Raw genomic sequence first — 22,923 nt, 5'->3', positions numbered from 1 at the left:
TGGCTCAGTGCGCTATCGTACATGTATATGACCGACATTTACCATTCCATGCGAAAAATGAGGTTACTAGTTACAAAACGTGATAAACAGAAAATGGATGATATTGCGTTATTCCAGCATAAAGTGTAAACAAAACATTACTGGGACAATTTAAGTCCATTTTAGTAGCAACATGCCATGGTTGAATGAACACGATTGTGTCACTTGAATCCATTTTATATAGCATCTGGATCTTATATGTCACATTGTAAATCATATTTTTTTCGTGTGGAAGTATGCTATCATGTATTTTTTTATTTTCGATGAAAATGACTTGAAACAAGTTACAAGGACAGTGTTGATCACTGGATCAGGTTTTTAACCCAGGTACATAAACTATATTTTATGTTAATAATCCCTAAATGTTGAAATCTGCGTGACTCTTGTTTATTCTGCAGAAATAATTCCAACTCCTTTTAACTAAAATCGAAAAACAATTCTTTTCATGATGTTTTGAATGTTCAGACACTGTTGCATACCATCATAAGTCAACATAATAAAATCACGTATGTAACGTTGTAATTCAAACTCAAAATCTATGAAACGAGGGCGAACAAGTACAAAGAATAAGATATCTGATCCTATGACGACTACTGTTAGGTTCATCAAGCAGACAACAATACAATCACCAAGTATACTCACCAACAAATCTAACTTCAATATACTGGTGACTATAAACTTTCCCGATAATTTACATCAACTCCCATTTTCACAACCTGTGTGATAGGTTCTTTTTTCCCGTCGGGAAATAAAGATGTTGAGAACACTGCAACATGCCAGACATCGATTTGGAAAGCAGGTAAATTACTATATAAAATGGAAAGAGTTAATTGAAATCATCACACTTATAGAGGTTTCGTTGTAGATCGAGGTATCATAGCTGCTAATATTGAAATGTTTGCGGTTTCATTACCTCTAGTTTTTCTGGGTATGCCCCATGGACAAGGTTAATAGTTTTCTTGTCATTGAAATATCAGACCGCAACAATACACTTTAAAGACTTAGAGGACTTGGGAAGGTCTTTGTGACATGTTTTGAATAGCAAATCCAAATACGCATGAAAAAAACCCCTAAACAATTCAGCCATTAGAAGAGCGTAGATTGTTCCCAAAAGTAGGCTAACGGTCTGTTGTAAGATTTTACTCAACGAAGATATCACCTCCAAATACCACATCTTTGTTTATACCATGGTGAACTGATCTCTCTACTGTGAACCCTCTGTTGCCTTTATTGATGTCTTGATGTCCACAGCCTTTCATTTCACAGTTTTTGTTGTATTGTTTGTTGATATTTAGATGAGTGTCATACTGGGTTCAAATTTTGGTCTGGTCAGACTGAGATATTGAGATTTATGTAAGCTTATCTTATCGGGCTTTTTTAACCTTCTGCGGTGTATAATCATCAATGCTCTCAAATAGCTCAATTAAGTGTGACCAGCAATTAGTTCGCCATGTGTAATGAGACTGTTACGATTGTGAATCAATAGCTTTACAGGGTCTGGTCCAACGTTATCACAATGAAGACGACATGGGATATGAGGAGGGTGCCATATGATATAAGAAAGAGGACGACATGGGACAAGAAGAAAGGCAGGTTTTCTGGTTCTCATGTTTTTGCAGTTTGATCTTAATCCCAAAGCAATGACTGAGATATTTAGGAGGCGTCTGACATATTGTCTGATGACTCAATGTAAAAGAGGTGCTATGTCGAAAGACAGATGGTCCTTATGTAGAGGTTCAAGGTATGTGGTTCGACGCTCTCAGGAAACTGAGAAACGGGCGGGTCGTGCTGTCGTGGCCGTGTCTTTGCTAGGAGTGGCATGCGACGGACCTCCCCTTTGTTGTCTGTGAGGTTGACACCTATTACTACAAGGGAATTCCGCCTCAAAATGACCTTGACTGTCCATGGGGTGATAAACCCAGCAAACGGGTTAGGTTTAATGACTTCACTGTTGAGCAATTTTTTGTTTACAGGTGTGATTTTAAACTTTACTCTACAAGAAACAAGAGAACGTCGTACCTATAATTAAATCGATACAAAGAAGGCAAATGGTAAAAGACATATTTACATGAAGATCATTGAAAAAAAATTATTGCAAGAATTAATGGTGCTTCGAAAAAGTGCATTTTGTAGCATTCAATAAATGTCAAGTTCTCAAAGTACGGAACTGCAAAGAAAAAAAAGCCCCGAGCTAAATAGCATGCGTCTAAATAGAACGAAATTCTCACAACGAATCATAATAGTATCATGTTGACGCTCATAAAGCTTTCCCATAGCTTTTCTACGACATGAGTATTTTTGTTGGTTGATGACAATCACGAAATTATATCGAGAATAAGGCATTGAAGGCCAGAAAGACTATGACATGTAAGCATGATAGACTGGGAAGTAAGTTTACTCTTTCATTGAAAATTTTTGTCTGTGCTGCAGCCGAACAGGAAGCACGATACCAATCTTCACTTCGCCAACTTGTTTGAGGATATGGATAATCCAGACTAAATCGACTTTGGTACTATACATATACTGTCAGGGAACTAGAAATAGGAATGTCTTACTCCACAATACTCTGTGTGTAAAGATGTTTATAATCCAGACTAAAGACTATACGGATTTAAGTGAGAGGTTGAGAATCTGGTGACAACTACAGAAATAAAAAGAGGTATGTGTACATTTTGTGATTTTATGTTACAAAAAGAAAAAAATGTTTTCTGTCAGTAACAAATTTTTTTTTTCTAACAAACTGATAGGAATCTGTGATGAGAAATCGATACAGTTTGTATAGATCTCTATATAGATGTAAATATAGCCAAATTCATTAACATTAAATCATAAGATGACAGTTTTGATTACATTAGTTATTTTATTCAAAAGCACATTTAGACAGCCAATAGGAGGTATAATAAGTTAACAATCAAACAAAGCAACAACGAAGAGGAATGTTGTCATAGAACATGACATTGTTTGGTGGCACAACTGTATATAAACAAATAGTCCACTAGTCCGTGGATAGAAATCTAACAAGCTAGTGGTGCTTCAAGTTCCAGATTGTGACAAGTCTATAAACGAGGTCATTGTAAACGTATTTATGCCAATCTCTGCTAAACTCTTAATTCTGTAGAGATGGATAGTTTTAAACCCTTGCACTAAAGTAATGTATCTATAAATAGCTACCCCAGTAAATAAGTAAGTAGCGCTAAGTCCCCTTTTTCGTCAGCTATTTCAGAAGTCGCTTAAAACATCATGGTCGGCTACTGTGTGGGGTGTCCGGAACATTTGATGACGTAATTGATTCTGAGTGTTCACGTGCCCGACGTCGGAGTTCCGCAACGCTGGATGTTCTCTGGTCCGGGGGAACCATCAAAGGGGGACAACTCGGTCTTGTGGTGCAGCAGGCGCAGAAAGGAAGGCACGCGGCTGTAAAGAGATATACGAATATTAGCTTGTGATGTGTCAGTGTTCAGATTCATTATCTCTTATGTGAGCAAGGTGTATTTAATGCTCAACATTGTGGACGTATCGAAAACAATAAAGGATGGAACAAAATACAATTAAGTTAATAACTTTCAGTACTATTTTTAGAAATCGACAAAGCTGGACCAAACTTAATTTAACAGGATCATGTATATTAATCATTTCAGGACTCGTCAGTGATGCAAGGATACTCAAGTATTAAAACTTAAAAGGCGACATAGAAAATCAAATTTAGCCTAAGTCAATCACAAACTGTAAGTATTAGTCCAATAATCATATGATTTTCATTATTAGACCCTTTCCATGAATAAATGGCAGAGAGAGAGAGAGAGAGAGAGAGAGAGAGAGAGAGAGAGAGAGAGAGAGAGAGAGAGAGAGAGAGAGAGAGAGAGAGAGAGAGAGATCGTTGCCATTTTCAACTTACAAAATCGTTATTCTATGAGAAGAAAGAGACAGTGATTTGATAAGTCCAGGGTATCAAAGTATTAGCTTCAATGAGTAACGAATGGACAACGTACCTTTGAAAGCAGGATGTGCCACATGAGGTAGAAAGTGTCTGGGAGTGAAGTAGTTGTCCAAGTAGTTTTTGTAACCAGCTCTGTTATAAATATAAAAAAAAATCAGGCGATTACATTGTGAACTATGTCTACATTTATTGACAAACTTCATTTACAAATAGTAAGTTATTAAAAGTTGTTCTAGAAAAATATTTAAATTTGGATTGGTCTGGATTAATAGTTGGAAGTTACACACTACTAAAGAAACGTTCATGATATGAATAATTACAAGATTACGGAATTCGACGGTTGTTATGGTTTTAGCTACATATTTCGCATTTAACTCCTATCAATAATTTGCAAATAAAAATTACTTACCCTTCCATGAACGGCATCAAACCCGCTGGTCTCGACGTAGCATTATTGTTCAGAGCAAGTAATGTTTGTACAAAGGAGTTTTGCAAGAACGGCTGTTGTTTCTGCAAGATATTTTCCTGAGTTTGATTGGCAATGTTCATCAGCATAGATGAGGATGAGCACATTCCGTGTGGCATACCCGTTGACAGTAAGTTGGGGATGACTTGAGATGTGTGGCTAGTGCCACCCGACTCTGAGGTGGTGGTGTCGCTCTCAGAATTATCAGAGATTTGTTCGGCAACTTTGTCGGGTAAGTTATTTTTGTTGTCGTCAGTCTCGTTACTGTTGGGTGATGCAGATAAAACGGAGGGTGGTTGGCAAAATTCTTTTTCAGTAGAAACTGTGTTTGTGTCTGGTTCCTCCTTACATTCCGGAATATCGTTACAGATTATTTGTTCTTTCGTTTCTGTATCAACATCATAAGAAGATTCACTTTTACCAACAATGTCTCCGCCTCGTTCTGAGTGAACGTCTATTTCGTCCGGAAGTAAAGAATCATCCAGGTCGTCGGAACTTGTTACCGTATCAACCTCTAGATCTTCGCCGCCATCTTGTATTTTCATGTCTGTCTCTGAATTACCGTCCTCGTTCACGGTATCACTTTGTGTGGTACTAGGTTTGGTCTGTTGTTGAGCAAATCGTTCACTCTTTCTCCACTTTGCTCTACGGTTTTGGAACCAAACCTGGAAAGGAAAAAATAACTAACATTTAATCTAATAATAAATCTATTTATTTCACAACAGTGGCGAAACAAGATTTCCAAACCTAAATCAATCACTTTTGTTGGCCCTGATAGAAATACGCAAATGGTCATACTGTGGGAGGAAACTGGAGTACCCAGAGAAATACCCACATGATCGGGCAGGTGATTCCAAGCTTTTTCACATCCGTTCAAGGATTCGAACCCCTTAGGTCAATAGCATCAATAGATATATCTGTTCAACGTTAGTTATTTTTGATATTTTCTCTTGCACATCATCTTGATATCTGCGTTAGTAAATTAGAACGTATTTTGTTTAATTGTCTCTAAATGATGCACGTTGCTTTTGTTATGTTGATTTCTAATTACGTTTGTCTCCTGTCCTGTCACGATTTAATTATTTCCGTGTGGTAATTCGATTGCGTTAAAAATCAGTTTTCATCCTAGAATTAACAAATGATAGCCATTTCTATTTGCATGGATTGTACGTTATGAAGGCATATGCATTTATCATATCACAAAATAACGATCTATAGATGAAAATAATCATGTTTTATATTTTCTTCCGGTTCTGGTAAATTGCATTTTTGTTATCAAACGGGAAATAATGCCTTGAACAATCGCATGCTACACTTGATATCTCAACACAATTGTTTTAAAATAAGATTTACTTTGTAATTACATTGCGTGAGCACATGCAAATGTTAATGTAACTGAATGTATTGGCCTGGAAAGATTTTAGGGAATAGAGTTATGACGTTTTTATTTGTGCATTGTTTAATTATACAAAATAACAAAATAAATGTTAAGTAATGTATTATCCGTTCACAGTACCTTTGTCAAATAAGCAAAATGTACGTATACTGACTACAAGATGTTTCAGCTTACTAAGTGGCAGTTATGCATGGTTTATTGCCAATTAAATATATCTATTCTTCGTCACTCATGCGTGTTTTGTAAGACTGTCTAGTCTCTATGGTTACTAGGATGTTTACAATAAATCTGATCAGACGCTGAAGAGGCCTGCAGTAAAATGTGATAACCCTACAATTTGTTGAAATATGATGAACACTTATATAATTGTTCCTGAAGATGAGGCCTTGTCATATTATTGCTAATGAAATTTACAAGCTATAAAACCGGCGTAAGATAATAGATTGATAAAACATTTTAAGGGAAACGAATGGTCTCTAGCTATCAGATTTCTACTGTGTGAAATACAATATGAATACCTATTCGGGAAAAATACCATGTTATGAAGCCTATTTGTTTTCTTCAAACAGTTTTTTACACATAAATCACTGATTTTATGCATTTTGATAGATATTTTACATCCTGTTTTATATCACTAATGATATTAGTAATGTCACATTGCTTATTGTATCACCTGAATAACAAAGTCCGTACATTATTGTCTTGTTTTGAGGATGATTTACAAGAATGCATGCATCATTTTTAGTCAATTCGAATTGAGGGAACTTTTTCATAGGCTCTCTTATTGACAAGAAATAGAATTACCTGTACACGTGCTTCAGTCAAATTGATTCGCATGGCTAAGTCTTCTCGAGTGAAAACATCTGGATAATGCGTTTGGGCAAATGCTTTCTCAAGCTCTTCAAGCTGAAAACATAAGACAAAATGTTGTTTCAGGTCGTAATGAAGTCTTGTATAAACATTCTGATCTTATCTGCAACTTTTAGAGTGCATATGGGCTTATCCAAATCAACCTCAAGTTAAAAATTATATTTGTGTTTTTTTACATATTGAAAAACATTGAAGGAAGTGGGGGAGTTGGGGGAGGGCGGGAGTGGGGGTTGAGTTCGGCATCAGTGTTTTAAAGTATTTCAAACAATACGGAAATAATATAATTATCAATTATGAGGCAAAAGTGATTAGTTGATCAGTGTCTGTTGTATCTTTATGTATTCACAAGCGTACCTGCTGGAGTGTAAATGTTGTCCTATTTCTTCGTTGTTTTCGTCTAGCAAAGCTGTCATCTTGAAAATCGGTGTGTAGTCCATAGCCGGAATCTGAAAATATACAACCATTTTTGATCATCAAAACAACGTGTTATAACCACTGTGTAATTATATCACAAGGAGGCATCATCTTTAATTTGTTAAATACAAGATATTACACAAACTGTGGCATTGAAATGATAAATGATCCATGCTTAGTGTATTTGTAGGTTTTTTATTTTCATTATATTCGTCAGGAACATGATCGTTAACATATTTATTTCAGAAAACTGTCATTGGAGTTTTCGTGAGGATGAATTGTTATATCAACTATCCCTTTTTATCTTTAAAATATTGAAACTTTAGCTGGTTGTGTAAATTGCTTCCTTATCGAAAGAATTCGATTTCCCACATGGTATATATCATCGAGAGAATTACGTTTGGTAATAGTGTATACATGACGTTATGAACAAATTATTCAACGTAGATATATGACGTTATGTACAAATTATTCACCGTAGATATATGACGTTATGTACAAATTATTCACCGTAGATACATGACGTTATGTACAAATTATTCACCGTAGATATATGACGTTATGTATAAATGATTCGCCGTAGATGTATGACGTTATGTACAAATAATTCCCCGTAGATGTATGACGTTATGTACAAATAATTCCCCGTAGATATATGACGTTATGTACAAATAATTCCCCGTAGATGTATGACGTTATGTACAAATAATTCCCCGTAGATGTATGACGTTATGTACAGATTATTCACCGTAGATATATGACGTTATGTACAAATGATTCGCCGTAGATGTATGACGTTATGTACAAATAATTCGCCGTAGATGTATGGCGTTATGTATGAATAATTCGCCGTAGATGTATGGCGTTATGTATGAATAATTCCAAGTAGATGTATGACGTTATGTACAAATAATTCACCGTAGATGTATGACGTTATGTATAAATGATTCCCCGTAGATGTATGACGTTTTTATGAATAATTCACCTTAAATGTATCACGTTATGTATGAACCATTCACCGTTAATTTTTAACGTTATGTAAAAATAATTAGCCGTAGATGTATGACGTTATGTATAAATAATTCGCCGTATATGTATGACTATATGTATGAGTCCTTCACATGTATGTCGTTTTGTATGAAACATAACTCGTGGTAACATGACGTCATGCTTAATTTACTCATCTTAGATGTATGGAATGTGTAAATTATTTCTTATGGGTGTATATAGTTATGTATAAATCTTTCTCTGAAGATGTATGACATTCTGTATAAATCATTTCCCATGGACGTGTGACATTCTTTATGAATCATTCATCATTCTATATGTATTGTTTAAGGCTACATATGGATAATTCATTTAATACAGAATTCGTAGTCAATTATTTATTACTTTGTAAGATATCAATTTTGTAAAAGATTTTCAAACACAAAATTTGCACACTTTGCACCATTTGGCTTATCATTCCATGTATAGATACAACTCTGTACATTGGTATTAAATTATCTCCCATTATAGAAAAAATAATAATAAATGTCAATACTCAATATCTAAAATTGAATTTTCATTGTCATTTCCTTATTTCTGATTACGCTGACAAGGTCACACAAGCTTTCTATATTTACTTTAAATACGAGTGTGTAAACGCCGTTGTTTTAGTATTGTATCAGACATGACGATGCCATGTTATATGGTGGTAATTTTCTCTAGGGAAATGTCTGAGAGAAAAACATCTTTTACAAACATCTCAGTGTCTGACACTTTTAATACAAGAAACTATAATTGTTTTCCCTGAGCGGTCATTGCTGTAACAAAACAGCTCACTAACCCAGTCCCCTGACTTGTCACAGGACATGGCTGCATTAGTCCTTTTTACAAATTGAATATATCAGTCAATAACTGGCCAAGATCCCCATAGAGATTGATGTAACTAGCTGTGGTTCTTTGTAAATTTCCTATATATAGATGACACGGCCATTACATAACACCTCCACCGCATTAAGTTCAATTAAACTCTCCCCGCTACCTATACATACTAGGCTTACGTCTGGGCGAAAATCGCCCTTATCTAATTTACGCCTTACTTAAATGATGTTGGGTGATACGTTGATGATATTAACAGCTTTGAAATTTTATAATAACATTGGATAGCATTACAGCGCCTCGACGCCATAAAGCACAAACCCAAACCTTACCATAAACGAACTTTAACCAAATAAACATCAACGAATAGGAAAATACATTGCTTTAGACATAGGAAGGATTCATTCAATAACACAAATTTGATTTTCTTTTTAAAAATCGACTTTAGTTTGATATGGCCTTTAGAGATGACTTTGTAGTGATGATACGCCCGGACTCCGGTGACACATCTCGCTATAGCCTTACCTTAATTGTTTCTCGGTAAGTATTAAATTTCAAAGGTAATCTAATTCAATATTGACGCTAGCTATCATTAGACACCGCGCTTGGAGATCCCATATTACCTTAGGTAAATATTATTAAAGCCGCATCTTATTTCCCCATTTGCACGCGCTCGCGTGCCAAAAGAAATTAGTCTCACTTAGTGTGCATTGCCTATGGACACGGCGTGGACAAATCCGCGTTTTTCAATGATTTTGTGATTGAATAAAGTGCTGTGGTAAACGGCATGTTTTGATCAGGAGTCACATAATGGCAAAATTACATTATCTATGTGTATAAATCACAAATGAGTGACATTAACAGTCTTGTAAAACAAATTTACACATTTAGGTTTTCTAGGGTTTGATTCCCACAGGTAAAACCCGTATATATACTCAATGCGTGCTGGAGAAGCCTTTCGAAGTTCAGTGTTCCATAAATATGTCATTAAAACACGTAAATACTCCCTTAATCTGTCATTATTCGTTCTCATCCAAAGACATCTTACTCCAGAAAAGACGAATGCCCAAGCACCATCACATGGTAATCAAATAAGCTGATTTACAATACAAAGATCTTAATGACAGTGAAACACCAAAGAATGGGTAAGATAAATTTCCTGTCTGGTCGACGCGACTATCGTCAAACATCACATTTGAATTAAATATTTTATTGGAAAAGACTGTTATGTTTCTTTATTTTCTAGAAATGGAAAAACTGAATATTATTTGCTATCAGTAATTAGGTAATGTAGTACGATACCATGCATTTTTAGTTGAAATAATATGATATGGTACGTAAAGGGAAATAATGTTGGTAAATGTAATTATATACAACACCTAAGTGTCAAATGTTGATAAGTAAAATACTTTTTGCTAGCATTACTGCATATTACGGTATTATATGCAATGTCATAAAACGATAAAGTCTCATAAAAGCGATATCTAGTCAAATAATTAAATCGACATGTCTAGTACAATAAGTGAAATACCATGTCACGTGAATTAGTATCGCTGTAAGTATAGTAAAATTTGAGTTTTGTCATATCTCGATATCAAATTCTACAAGGCCCCATGTCATGTAAAATTTCAAATAGTCTTCTAATAGTGTCATGTCATTTCGCGTAAATTTATACTTAAATTGACATATTGTTTCGTTAAAGCGTACAATATCTTAGAAATATGTACCCTGCTAAATCTCGTAGTGTTTATTCCATATTATATCTCGAGAAATTTTTACCAAGTCATAATTCGCATAAAATATGTATCATACTATTATAAGACATTGTAATATTTGTAAGACAATGTAGTGAGTAATATTTGTACCGTGACACGTATTGTACAATTTGTCATGCATTGTAAAAGTTTAATAGGTCATGTCTTGTATAATTTTTGTCTTGTCATGTTTTACAAAAGTTTTTACCGTATCACGTATTGTACAATTTGTCCCAGGTCGTGTATTTGGTAGTTTGTGCCATTTTAATTTGTACCATGTCATGTATTGTGTAGTTTGTACAATCTTATATTTTGTACAATGTGTATCATATTATGTCCCATAAATCAACATAAAATGAAATGATGTATCTGGTTTTTAGCAGGATGCATCACGGCAATATTGAATATACTAATATCGATTACAATACATCTACTGTCCGCTTTTCATTTCAGCTTACACAGCTTGGTGAATCATGACGTCATTACAGAGACGTATAACATATATATATATATATATATATTGATAAGGAAACCATTCTTTGTATTATTTACGACACTGATCTGGATAAATTGAACATCTTTCCTAATATCATATTTATCTTAGTCCTTCTTTTACATTAGCATTATTGTCTTCAGACTTTTCTTTACATGGAATGGTTTTTAAAATAAAACTACTTATTTTATTGTACATAAAAAATAATAAATGTTTAAGTAGATTACACTACAGATGCTTTAATGAGATATTTGAAAATGTAGTTGAGTTTCGCATTGTTATTTAATGTCAATATTATTATTTACAATTATAGAGAAATTTTCCGGAGGTCGTCATTCTCACTTTACTAATTTTACTAAAATTATAAAACAAATTAATTGCTTGTCTTGATTTGAGACTGATATTAGTATTTACATAGGTTAACAATTTTGTTGAAATGGATAAGTAAGAGGAGTGTAGGAAATTTTATCATTATAACATATATACACATCAAGTAAATTAAAATAAAGAAATTGAGAGTGAAGTCCATACCCGGAAAGAATCTATATGCCAGTGAAGCATAAGATAAGCAATGAGTCAATTGCGATAAATTTCAATTGCAAATTAATGTAATAGTATCTATTTAAAATTCTATCAAATTTTTATTCCATTTATTTTTTATATTATAAAAGCGTCCTGTTTCGAAAAGTGGTTGGATACCCATTTCTTTTCAAAGTTTAGAAACCTATACTTAGGATAGTTATAGTTTCTATCACATGCAGGTAAGATTAATACTAGCACAGATAAATGTAAAACCAGGTTTTAACCTTATGACCACACACAATTTCACTATATACACCTATGTAAGACGTCTCGTTAACATTTTGAGCCATGCCACATATATCTCCTGGTAATTAGCAGCTGCACATTACAATATTCCCTCAGTATAATTGATATAAGAACTGTAGCGCGGCGCTTTTATTATGTAACCATAGTGCCCTAATGATTCGTTACTCAACTTAAGTAGTTTGTCCCTAATACAATTGACAAAAAAAACCATGTGAAAAAAGAAATAAAGCGACTTCACTTATATGTCCTCTATGATATTTATGTTTTGAGAAAATTAGTAATACGCTCCTTGAAGCATTTCTTTATCATTTAATACCTTAGCATGATCGTAACGAAGATATAAAAAATGAATTAAATGTAGATAAATCCTTATCGTAGACATATGTCACCCGACCTTACAATAACGTGTGCTAATGCATTAGAAACAATACTCCATGCAAAGTGAGGAACTTTGAAAATATTCTTAAACACCTGTTCATCTTCCCAATACTTAAAGACATGAAAAATCTCTTTATAATTGCTTGATTAAAGGCCAAGTAATTTTAAGTCACATGGTGTAATATATAATTGTTTCCTTTATAACATTTATTAAAGGAAATCGTACCTATTTTAATAAGTATAATATATACTTACTCTGAAATATACGATTGTTAATTGCATTACTTTCTTATAATCTAATGATAAATATATATGGTTACAATAAGATAAGTGATAAGTTTTCAGTAATATTTGCCATATTTATCTATATAAGATACTTATACAATGTGCTGATAAGAATAATACTTATTTGTTCATACTACTAAATAGAATATGTTCAGATAAAGGCGTTCATTCCAAAATTTGACTTAAACAAGGTCAGAAAGAAAATACTATCAAGTTGGTCAATGAGAAAAAAACATATGTTTTAAAAATGAACGATTATATTATTATGCTTTTATCTCTGATATTTCAAATGTTCACAAATCTTTAATGCTATCATGTCAAAACGTTTATAATTTGATTGAAATATTATCAGTAATCAAAATACTCTGTCTCTTGAAAATTCGTTATACCTCAAACACATAACTCATATTTTTCAATAACTTAATATCAAATACAAAATATCTTTTATAATGTAAATTTATCATGGTCACAGTCTAACACATTTCCAATAAGCTAACAGTAGAAATGGCACACTGGTCACAGTCAAATGCATTTTCAAAACATTAACAGTGAGAGTAGAGTAGTTAACGCGGAACTTTGAAGTTTTTTTCTCCTTTTAACTGTTGATATGGGGGCATGTGTGAATTAAGGGCATGTGTTCCAGACAAAAGTATAACCTAATTTATTACAAAAATTCTTAGAGAATTACATGTAAAAGAAAAATGCAGTAACGCATGGAATATGAACGGAACATTTAATGAAACATTGAAATAAAATAGTCGGAACAAAATAGAATTTAATACTTAGAAATAGGATGTAATTCAGTGTTTTCTATCTGGTTAAGATCTTATTTGAATGGGGGGACAAGTGTCTCTGATGTACTGATGCAGGTTCAGCACCCACAAAGCTAACCTTTGTCACAAGTCAACACGCAATTAAATTAATGACTTCTCTTAAATCATTTTGCCTTTTATAACCTCGGTACTTTACTTTAAAGTATGGTGCTGATTAGCTTTTGTTTCGTTGGTCGACTGTTGAATAAAATGGGTCTGTGTATAAGGCGTACTCCTGCCATTATAAATGTCAAAAGACATTTGACCATCTTACACTGATTCGTGGCAGAAATTCCAAAAGGAGATTTTAAGGAAACGTCTCACTTTAGACAAATAAAGCGTCTTAGCCTGTCAGGATAAGATACAAAAACAAAACTTACCGTCAGTGTCCATCAGGGAAACAATTACGAGATAATAATTTCCTTCAATTTGTGTATTAATTTGTTGTGGAGAACGTCAATTAGGCGTGAATTGCGTTCTAATCCGATCACTACAGCGTCAACAGTTGGTCTTCAACATAAACTTATAATTGGCATTTCGTCGACCCCATGTTTTCAATTATTAGTCGATTCTGGCCAGCTTTATTACACCAGCTTCGCCTGACTCATTGACACCTTATAGACAGACATGGAAGATAACGTACAGGTGTAACAAGTAAAATGGCTCTTTTCTTGTATGTCTATTCCGATTATTACAATACACACAATCTACAAAATAAGTGTGTGTTGTATTTCTATCTTTATTTTACTTTATTGTTAGATTTATTGAAACCAACTAAAAGTGATTGAATTGTAAAAATACTTTTTTTCTCTTTTCACGAAAATATATGTATTTTGAGTAGTCACGCGATGAAAATCATAACATCTTAATAGAATAGATAATTAAACTTTAAACTATATTAATAGTCTATACCATTGTATCGTTGTGAATAGATACTTATCCCGTTAGGATCGATTCTGTTACAAAGCGATCAATAAACTCATGATTTTTCCAAAGAAGTATGCTCTGATTTTATTGCTTTCTAAATCACTAAATTAATAGCGTACGGGAAAGGTCTCTGAAAGTGTATTTATCTTGAAAGGATATGTATTGTGATGACGTCATAATTGACGTGACGTCATCTTGTGCAAAACACAAGTAAACAAAGTGATGCGCTTTGATTGTGGCCTGTTTAGACTAGGTTTTTTATTGTTTATAGATTCATCTTCTTTCTCTTCTCAAAAAATTGTATCAGAAGAATACAATGATACATTTAAAACACATTTAGAAACAATTACAGCATAAATAAAATTCTTTGATCTTCCATTAATATCTAATCTAATTATGAACTTTAATTCAATCTTAAGAACAAAATTACTATAACCAATTATCATAGACACGTGCCACACCTACGTGTCTTACATTTAGACACTTGAGAATTAAAACTAGAATTATCAAATTTAGAACATATCAATATTTGTTTCAAACTTTTAGGTTATCTTCTAAAATGCATGTTTACCTGAAATGTTTCACCGATGACCACTACACTCTTAATTGTTCACAGTTATTTTAATTAGGGTGTACATATAAAAATTTCTTGGATTAAAAGGTGAAACACAAATCGAATGATTTTTTTTATCATTTTTTGTTGATACATATATGTATTATTGATATGTCCATATGTTCTGTTCACATTGATAACATCGAATGAGATAATAAAAAAAAATTAATGAGATGAATTGATATAAATAGCATCCAATGAAAAGTTCACATATCTTTTACATCCTGTAAGATGTTAAGATACTAATAACATCCAATGAGAAATACATAGCATCAAATGAGATTAATCGATATTTACAAAAATAATATGATGGTATATAGATATCCATAACATTCAAAGATAGATATAGAAATCACACAATAAAAACCGTATGTTTAGATAATGTTTACACTAAAAGTAAAAACTGACGCGAATATGTACCACTGAAATAAATTGTCCAGATATTTGTCATATCATGTTAGGATAGGATTCGAGTATTTGTTGACTTTGCAAAAATGATGTTTACAATGTCTATATGATATCCATGTTATGTTTACAGAGTCTGTAAGATGCTAAGATATTGTTAAAAGGTACCGCCGAAATGAGATGAACACGATATTTTCGCAAGCAAACGATTCATATAACATCGATTACCTACAAAATATATGAGAGCTGGCGTTGATAATGTCGATTATGTGTTACAATCCTCGTTTGCTACTACATGGCCTTTGTAACAATGTAACATTAAATTAGTATTATGATCAGACATATCTTAATCGGATTGCGATATTCTCTAGTACTAATTTACAGTTGATATTAATGACTTAACCCTATACAGAATAGTGATGTACAATAGTATTACAGTCATATAGACTGATATGAAAGATTCTTGCATTTTGTAACTCTAGTATCAACAGAAGAAAGTTGAATTTATACATTTAGACATGATACAAAATGAAACATTAACTTTGATACTTTTTCTATTGCTTTCTTTTTTTCTCTCTTTCTCTTTCTTTAAGCAAACAATATTGTGCATGATTGATGTTTTAATGATATGATTATTATATATAACAAGGTTTATTGTATGTATTTAAGTATTTTAAGTTGTGAAATTACCTTGCTTTACATACTAAATACTATGATGTTCAGGGTAATTTCATATTAAAGTTAGTTATCAAAGTGTAAATTAATATATCAGTTCACTACAATAACTTAGAGATGGTTAAATGTTTTAAAAGAAGACGCCATCTAAATACTCGCCCTAGGACCTCTCTATCAGTCCCTTTATGATACTTAAACGTCATAAAGTCTCTATATTACTCTGACATACATTTTTGAACTATTGCTTGTATACCGATATACGGGACAGCTTGAAGATCAACCGAACCTCGTGCAATGTCAGGTTATCTGATAGAACGGCCTAAGTGAGATACAGAGGAAGTTCTATAACCCCCTGGTAGGGTTATTGGCCGTGTGCGACACAAGCAGAAGTGATGTCATACGTCACTTGTCAGTAATTTGACTATATTTAATCAATTTTGAACGCATCATCTAACGAATGTGATATAAGAGATCAATATCAATTTGGGGAGATGTGAATAAAGCAATCTCTAACGTAATTAATATGAATATTATTAAATTTACCATATCTAAATTCAATGGAGTTTACCCCTGTGGCTAGTAGCAGATAGATATGGATTTAAAGGGAAATACAAAGCCATTGTGTGCCTATTGATTCACAACTTGTCATATTCTATATGGAAAATTAAACGCAAAATATGAACATCTAGCAAGAATATTAAATTAAAGATAGAAGCACATTCAATTTTGTAGAAATTGAAATAAAATGCAGTTAAACAGTGCTTCTACAAATCGTGCTATAATGCTATGTTCTTGAAAACACGAACATAGCTAGTCTGTTTGTGAAATGTAGATTTCGAATACACGCACTCCCACGTCTGTCTTCATTACCAGTAAACATAACAAAATCTACTTTTAAAATTTGAAGATAGCAGTTGTATATATCACGAGTAGGTTCATAAAGAGATAAAGAGATTCTTTTATTGCAGCAAAATTATGTTTTCACGTGCAACAGGATTGTTTAATATGACCGTTTAAATGAAATATATTCTTCTTAAAGACAAGTTTTAGTCCATCATGTAATGCGACTGCAGTGTATCACACATATTTAAAAAAAGGGAAAAGAACACGAAATTGTATTATTCAATTATACATCAGTAGTATTATACCGAAAAATGCGTTAAAAATATCTTCTGAAATATATCGTGGCTAAGTATACCTGTTGTTTAACAGAAATGACACTCTATGTATACCCCATTACAGTAGTGGATTACAGCTCCAACAAAGCATCTTGGAATTTTTACAGCGGCCATTCAGGTTTATATCATAAACCAGGGATCACTTATAGGGGATGTTAACGCGTATTGTGTTAAAAAATAAACGACTTAAAGGCCAAATTAACTGTCGAATATAGAAAGCCCTAGTGAGTGGTCACAATACATTTTGGTCAAGCATAGATCATGTCGTGTCCGTTTTTACTCTGTATTCAAAGTTAATTTGTGATAAATAAAAAAATAATGTAAGTAAAATAGAATTTTAAAAAAATCTTTTTTAAATCCATAATCTAGATTATAAGCAAAGCAAATATTGCTATAAATAGTGTTGTTGGAGATCTGTGCTTTTATATCAATGACATCATTCCGCTAATTAAATTAATGTCTATAAGAATATAACGCTAATGACATGTTTATATCAATATAAGATAGTTTCAGTTGTATAGCAATTGATAATAGGATTTTTACTATCAATGTTTCCTAAACGTGGCTATATATTTATGAAAATGATTGAAATACCAATAATTGATGAGTTGGGTCATATTTTATTACATTATGAATACAGGAATCAAATAAGATAGTCATCTCTTATGTCTCATAATGGATTTAAAAAGACAAGATCTTAAAAATGTCCCGATTTTTTTCAAGCAATTATGTGTCTTTCATAACCGATAATTATCAAGGAGAGATTGCGGAAAACACACACATATATCAAGTGACTGCCGCTCCAATCTCATCAACATATGATGCAACAAGCATCTTAACAAAGCGCCATAGAAGTATATTGTTCATTAATACAGATGTTGATTTCAGGCACGACATCCTTATCAATTTCTATACGTTATAACAAACTTCCCTTGCTATAGTTTAAAACTATCATGTATAAATGAATATATATATTTGTTTATTTTACACTGCTTAAGTTGGAATGTTTAAAAACCACTATTAAGTTTGAACAATCATTAAGTTGTATGTAACCAAATTGATCATATTTACGCGTGTTTACCTACATCTTTGCTTATATCACATCAGAACGTCACTAGTATATGTAAAAACAAATAGATTCTTATAACAGAAAACAACATCTACGGTATATGACATTCGGACCCTACTTACATGGGTGGTGATGCTGATAAGCCAGGTCCATTCCAAATTGTCTGGCAGCAGGATGAAGTGTAGGTGGACAGTGGAAACAAAACATGTTGTTAATGGCGTCGTCCTAAGCGTAGCGATGAACGTCTGTTGTCTTTACATTGAAATCTCCAACGTGTTCCTAGTGGATAGGGTGGCACTGCTCGTAGCGTTCAGCTGCAAGTCGAGAGCACATTCAAATATACCTGAGTCCCATGCCGTCAAACAATAGATTAATACCGTGGTAAATATATCGTCTGTGTTTAGAATGTGACGTATACTATTGCAGACAGTTCCAATTATACTCCGATCATCATATGTCACTACCTGACTTAAAAAGCCATTTGCTCCTATAATAAAATAAAAGACGTAAAATCATATTCACTTCAACCACTAAATTTTTCTAGGGAATGTGTCTGCCCTTTGAAATTTTCTTTTTTATAATTTGATAAAGTGAATTAATAATTTACCAAGTCGTCTTCTGTAGACGTATGCAGCAAATCTCGGAAAGCTATTTGTAACGCTGGAGTTAACCAATTTAACTTCAAATATGCAATAGACAGACTTTTAGTGGGCTTACATTACAGCTAATTTGTATAAAGAGATTCTAGAAAAGTCAGTTGGAAACGTATTAAGACTTATAAAAAAATATTCAGAAAATATTTTTCTGATTCTTTTTGAATGATTTGAAGTGACTTATTACATTTTAAGGAAAGAATGCATTGATTATATATCATTTGATAGATTTTTATCAAATTATTTTTTCATGTCAATTAAACATTTATATTTCCAAGTACAAAACTTAATTTGTATCCATTTTCAAAGTAATGAAATCGGATGATATTTGCATTTTAAAAAATGAAAATAAAAATCTTTTTTTAATTATGAAAAGTAAATCAAGTGATGAAACATGGAGTAATATGAAAAGAAATTACACCACAAACCTTGTTCGGTAGACCTCAGTGTTTTCCCTGGTAGGTGCCAGCCGCTGCGTAACACCCGAGTAACACTATAGCACCACACACTAGCCACTGCCTCCGAATGGTCTTTTCTATGCGGCAGTCAGCGGATCAAATGATAACACCACATTCTGGGGCCTCATGTATGATTCCTGTAGGTAATGTAATTTGCCAAACCATTGGAAATAGTCACTGAGCTCTACTTCATCAAAAATCGAAGTGCTTTATCATAATTTGTAATATTAGAGAATTTAGTCTCATTCCCGATTTCCAACCACTTCCAATAATTTAGTTTTCAGCATGTAATCCCCAATTAATCAGGCAAATGAGACAAAGAAGCCAAGCCCACGACACCACGATGTGATAGCTTGGCTATAAGATATAATTACTGGTGACAGGCGCAATGTTCGTTTCACCTATGAAATGGACATTATCATACGTCGCATCGGCATTAGCGGATGGAGAGTAAATCACTTTCACAATACATCGATACCATCCAGCACGTGCGATATCTAATTTGTAATCGATTAACGCCAATTCAAAAAAGCTTGCAACCATAAAACGCACTTAAATGCTGAACATAATGGCAGAAAGACGAAGGAAACAGCATAGTTGATGTTTGTTTGACATAATGATGTGAAACATTACACAGTTTGTCGACTTAAATTCCTGTCTTTGATGTTTAGGTCAAATACGGCCATTAATTCCTTAACTTAATTAGGCTGGTCTAACATCCACAAATGTATCATTATTTGAAATTAGATTAGGTTGTTAGTAGCTGACAGAGACCAGTGTACCTCGATAATTGATGCAGGGATCGCATGCCCCGATGAACGGCACCTATCGCCAGTCGGTAGAGGCTCTCGCCTGATCGGGAAACAATCAAGGCACAACGGAAATGTTTCCTTGCCTTTAATGTTTGTTTTCGCGGATATCTCAAATTCATTAATTTACAAAGACGCTTCCAGGTTATGGAAATCGTATATCGATATTGATAAAGGTACCCCGTGACAATGAATGTCTGTGTACGCGAATGAGGGCAAGACATGCCATACTACACGGGACTCAAATATCCACGTGCTAAATCTTTATTGGTATATGACATAAAAATTTGTACATGGTGCTTCGCTAATTACACATTATGTTACAACATTTTTCAGAAGTTGTAAACTGTCCTTGATTACCACTTGCATGTGAGATAGAATTTTTCATTTTGTTATTCATTAACGCTGGCTGAAACAAGAGTACATGTAGGCTACTCTTAGCATCCTCTGTATTTTTATTACTCTGAAACATGCGACTTGTGTAAGTCGAGGTTTGTGTTGAATTTTCGTTTGATAAACGTTTCAATAGATAATATAAAACTGAAGCTTCCTTATTCTGTGTTTACAAATTTTAAAACAACTATACTAATATGTATTTTGTAGTGATTGCACTCTTTAATGGGGTTCCTTCTGGCGAACAAAAGAATTCTGATGTCATTTCACAAAAAATCCATTTCAGACTCAGTGATTATATTTTTATCTAACATTTATATTTTACATCAACATCTAGAATTTTCATAATTACATAATTTCGTGTCTTTGACAAACCAAATTCTTACAAAATACATTTTTACATTTTTTCATATGTATATTTTATACATGTATTCTTGGTTTAGAAAATGTAGTAAATTAATGATCCTTTCCCTTAAAAGATATATTTAACGGCATGCAGAATCTGTCAGACATTAAAACTTACGAAATTTAATTTTATAAGGTTGAAATGAATTATGAATACTGATATTCATGTATAAGATCATATTTTTACCATATCCTGCGGGACTGCTTTCGCAGAATTTATTAATTTGAAATTGAACATGCAGGTGAGAAATTATGTCGGAACATTAAATATAAAATGCAGTACTGACCATTTAAGTATTTACTGAGTACTACACTGAAGTTTTCTGTTTTTAGTCACTGTAAGAAAGGAATGGTAAATCAGTGCTTAACCTTATCATAACTTGCTATGTTTATATCCTAATTCTGTAATGCGTATCACGTGCAATTTCGATATAACATAATTCTTTCTGTTCAATTTTACATGATCACAAACGGTCAAACTTAGATATGCCTTTGTGAACTATAACCAGACATTTGTTTTCAAATGCTTCTCAAAAAACAAAATAAAAACATAACGAAAGTTACATTTTAGCAAAATAAGGTTCCTAACTTTTCTAAACCTTACCCCAAACATAACGTGAATCTGCATGTTGTATTTCTGACATGTTGATGAGTAAGATTCAGTTCAAAATATTATCACTCACCATGGTAAATGAACAAAAATATCTTTATTATATATGCTCTGAAAACAGCAGTTACCTCATGAAACATTAATTCATCAATATAATTATTAGCACTCAAATACAATTTATGAACTCTACATTTTGATAATCATAATGCCTTGTATTGACAAAAACAAACGAAAATACTAACATGTCAACACAATTAAAATCCAAACTCAAATTCAATAAAACTATTGCAAAATATATAAACAAAAGAAAGATTTATACAAAGGTTCCTGAATGAGACCAGATGTTCCGGAAGAGTTGGCGTCCTGTTTCCTTTTTTTCTGTTTTTTGTTTTAAATATTATTTTTTGATGTTTGTATTTGTTTATTTTTATTTTGTTTTGTTTTGTTTTTGATGGTTTGTATTGAATCATTAACAAATGACATACATTTTACAACCAGTAAACTTTATGAGTACATAATGAGAGACAGATCTGAGGACTATAAAATAAATTGAATGTTTACAATATCGCATGATAATTTCCTCAAATTGACGCTCATAATGTGTATTTTCATAATTTACAGTCATGCCTCTTTCATGTGCAGTTCTATACTGATCAACAGGAATATTTATATATATGTATATATATATATAATAATAATAATAATAATCCAGCAATACTAAATACACTAATACACAAAGCGAATCTGCAAATTCACAAATTTAAGTGATTTTTCCAAAACGTGAATAGAAAAGCAATAACTAGTGAAATATCCTTATGTAACTAAGTTAATATATGTATAAGATAGATCTTAAAACGTTCAGTGATTTACGATATCTGATGTGTAAGCGTTTCATTAAACCTGGCTGATTTATCTATTTTTAATAACGTATAAGTTATTTGAAATAAAGTCTTTCTTTTGTGAATGTGTTCGTTCAATGTTGTACCATTTATATGTATTTCTGAGGAATTGAATTCTGCACGTGATAATGTCCTATTCTTTATCTTCTTTATCGAGACTTAATCTAGTATACTATTGGTGTGTGTTGCCATGTTTACAGACTAATACCACAACTATAAAATCGATATATCAGCTTTGCTGTTACTGTTTATATATATTATTTACATGTTGTACACAACATCTGCATCAGATAA

At 32.7% G+C, this 22,923-nt stretch overlaps 1 protein-coding gene across 1 annotated transcript; it reads right to left on the bottom strand.

The window, feature by feature from the left end:
* Positions 1-3,277: 3,277 nt before the first annotated feature.
* On the bottom strand, positions 3,278-18,609 carry LOC132543932 (diencephalon/mesencephalon homeobox protein 1-B-like). The gene is made up of 6 exons (XM_060207486.1): positions 18,525-18,609; positions 7,063-7,154; positions 6,643-6,744; positions 4,386-5,107; positions 4,029-4,108; positions 3,278-3,453 (listed from the first exon to the last, which is right to left on the bottom strand). The coding sequence occupies exons 1-6, from the start codon at positions 18,607-18,609 to the stop codon at positions 3,278-3,280; spliced, it is 1,257 nt and encodes a 418-aa protein (XP_060063469.1).
* Between the last annotated feature and the right edge of the window lie 4,314 nt (positions 18,610-22,923).

This window comes from Ylistrum balloti, unplaced genomic scaffold (assembly GCF_031769215.1).
Source record: "Ylistrum balloti isolate Yb309-2 unplaced genomic scaffold, AGI_CSIRO_Ybal_v1 Utg369772, whole genome shotgun sequence".
Taxonomy (NCBI): domain Eukaryota; kingdom Metazoa; phylum Mollusca; class Bivalvia; order Pectinida; family Pectinidae; genus Ylistrum; species Ylistrum balloti.
The sequence above is the reverse complement of the archived record's forward strand: the minus strand, read 5'-3'. Positions and strand labels throughout refer to the sequence as shown.

Excerpts from the sequence above, each read along its gene's own strand:
- LOC132543932 (XM_060207486.1), bottom strand. The coding sequence starts at position 18,609 with ATGTTTTGTTTCCACTGTCCACCTACACTTCATCCTGCTGCCAGACAA. Across the intron at positions 6,745-7,062 it reads CAACATTTACACTCCAGCAG|CTTGAAGAGCTTGAGAAAGC; the intron begins GTACGCTTGTGA and ends TTATGTTTTCAG. Across the intron at positions 4,109-4,385 it reads TTGATGCCGTTCATGGAAGG|AGCTGGTTACAAAAACTACT; the intron begins GTAAGTAATTTT and ends TATTTATAACAG.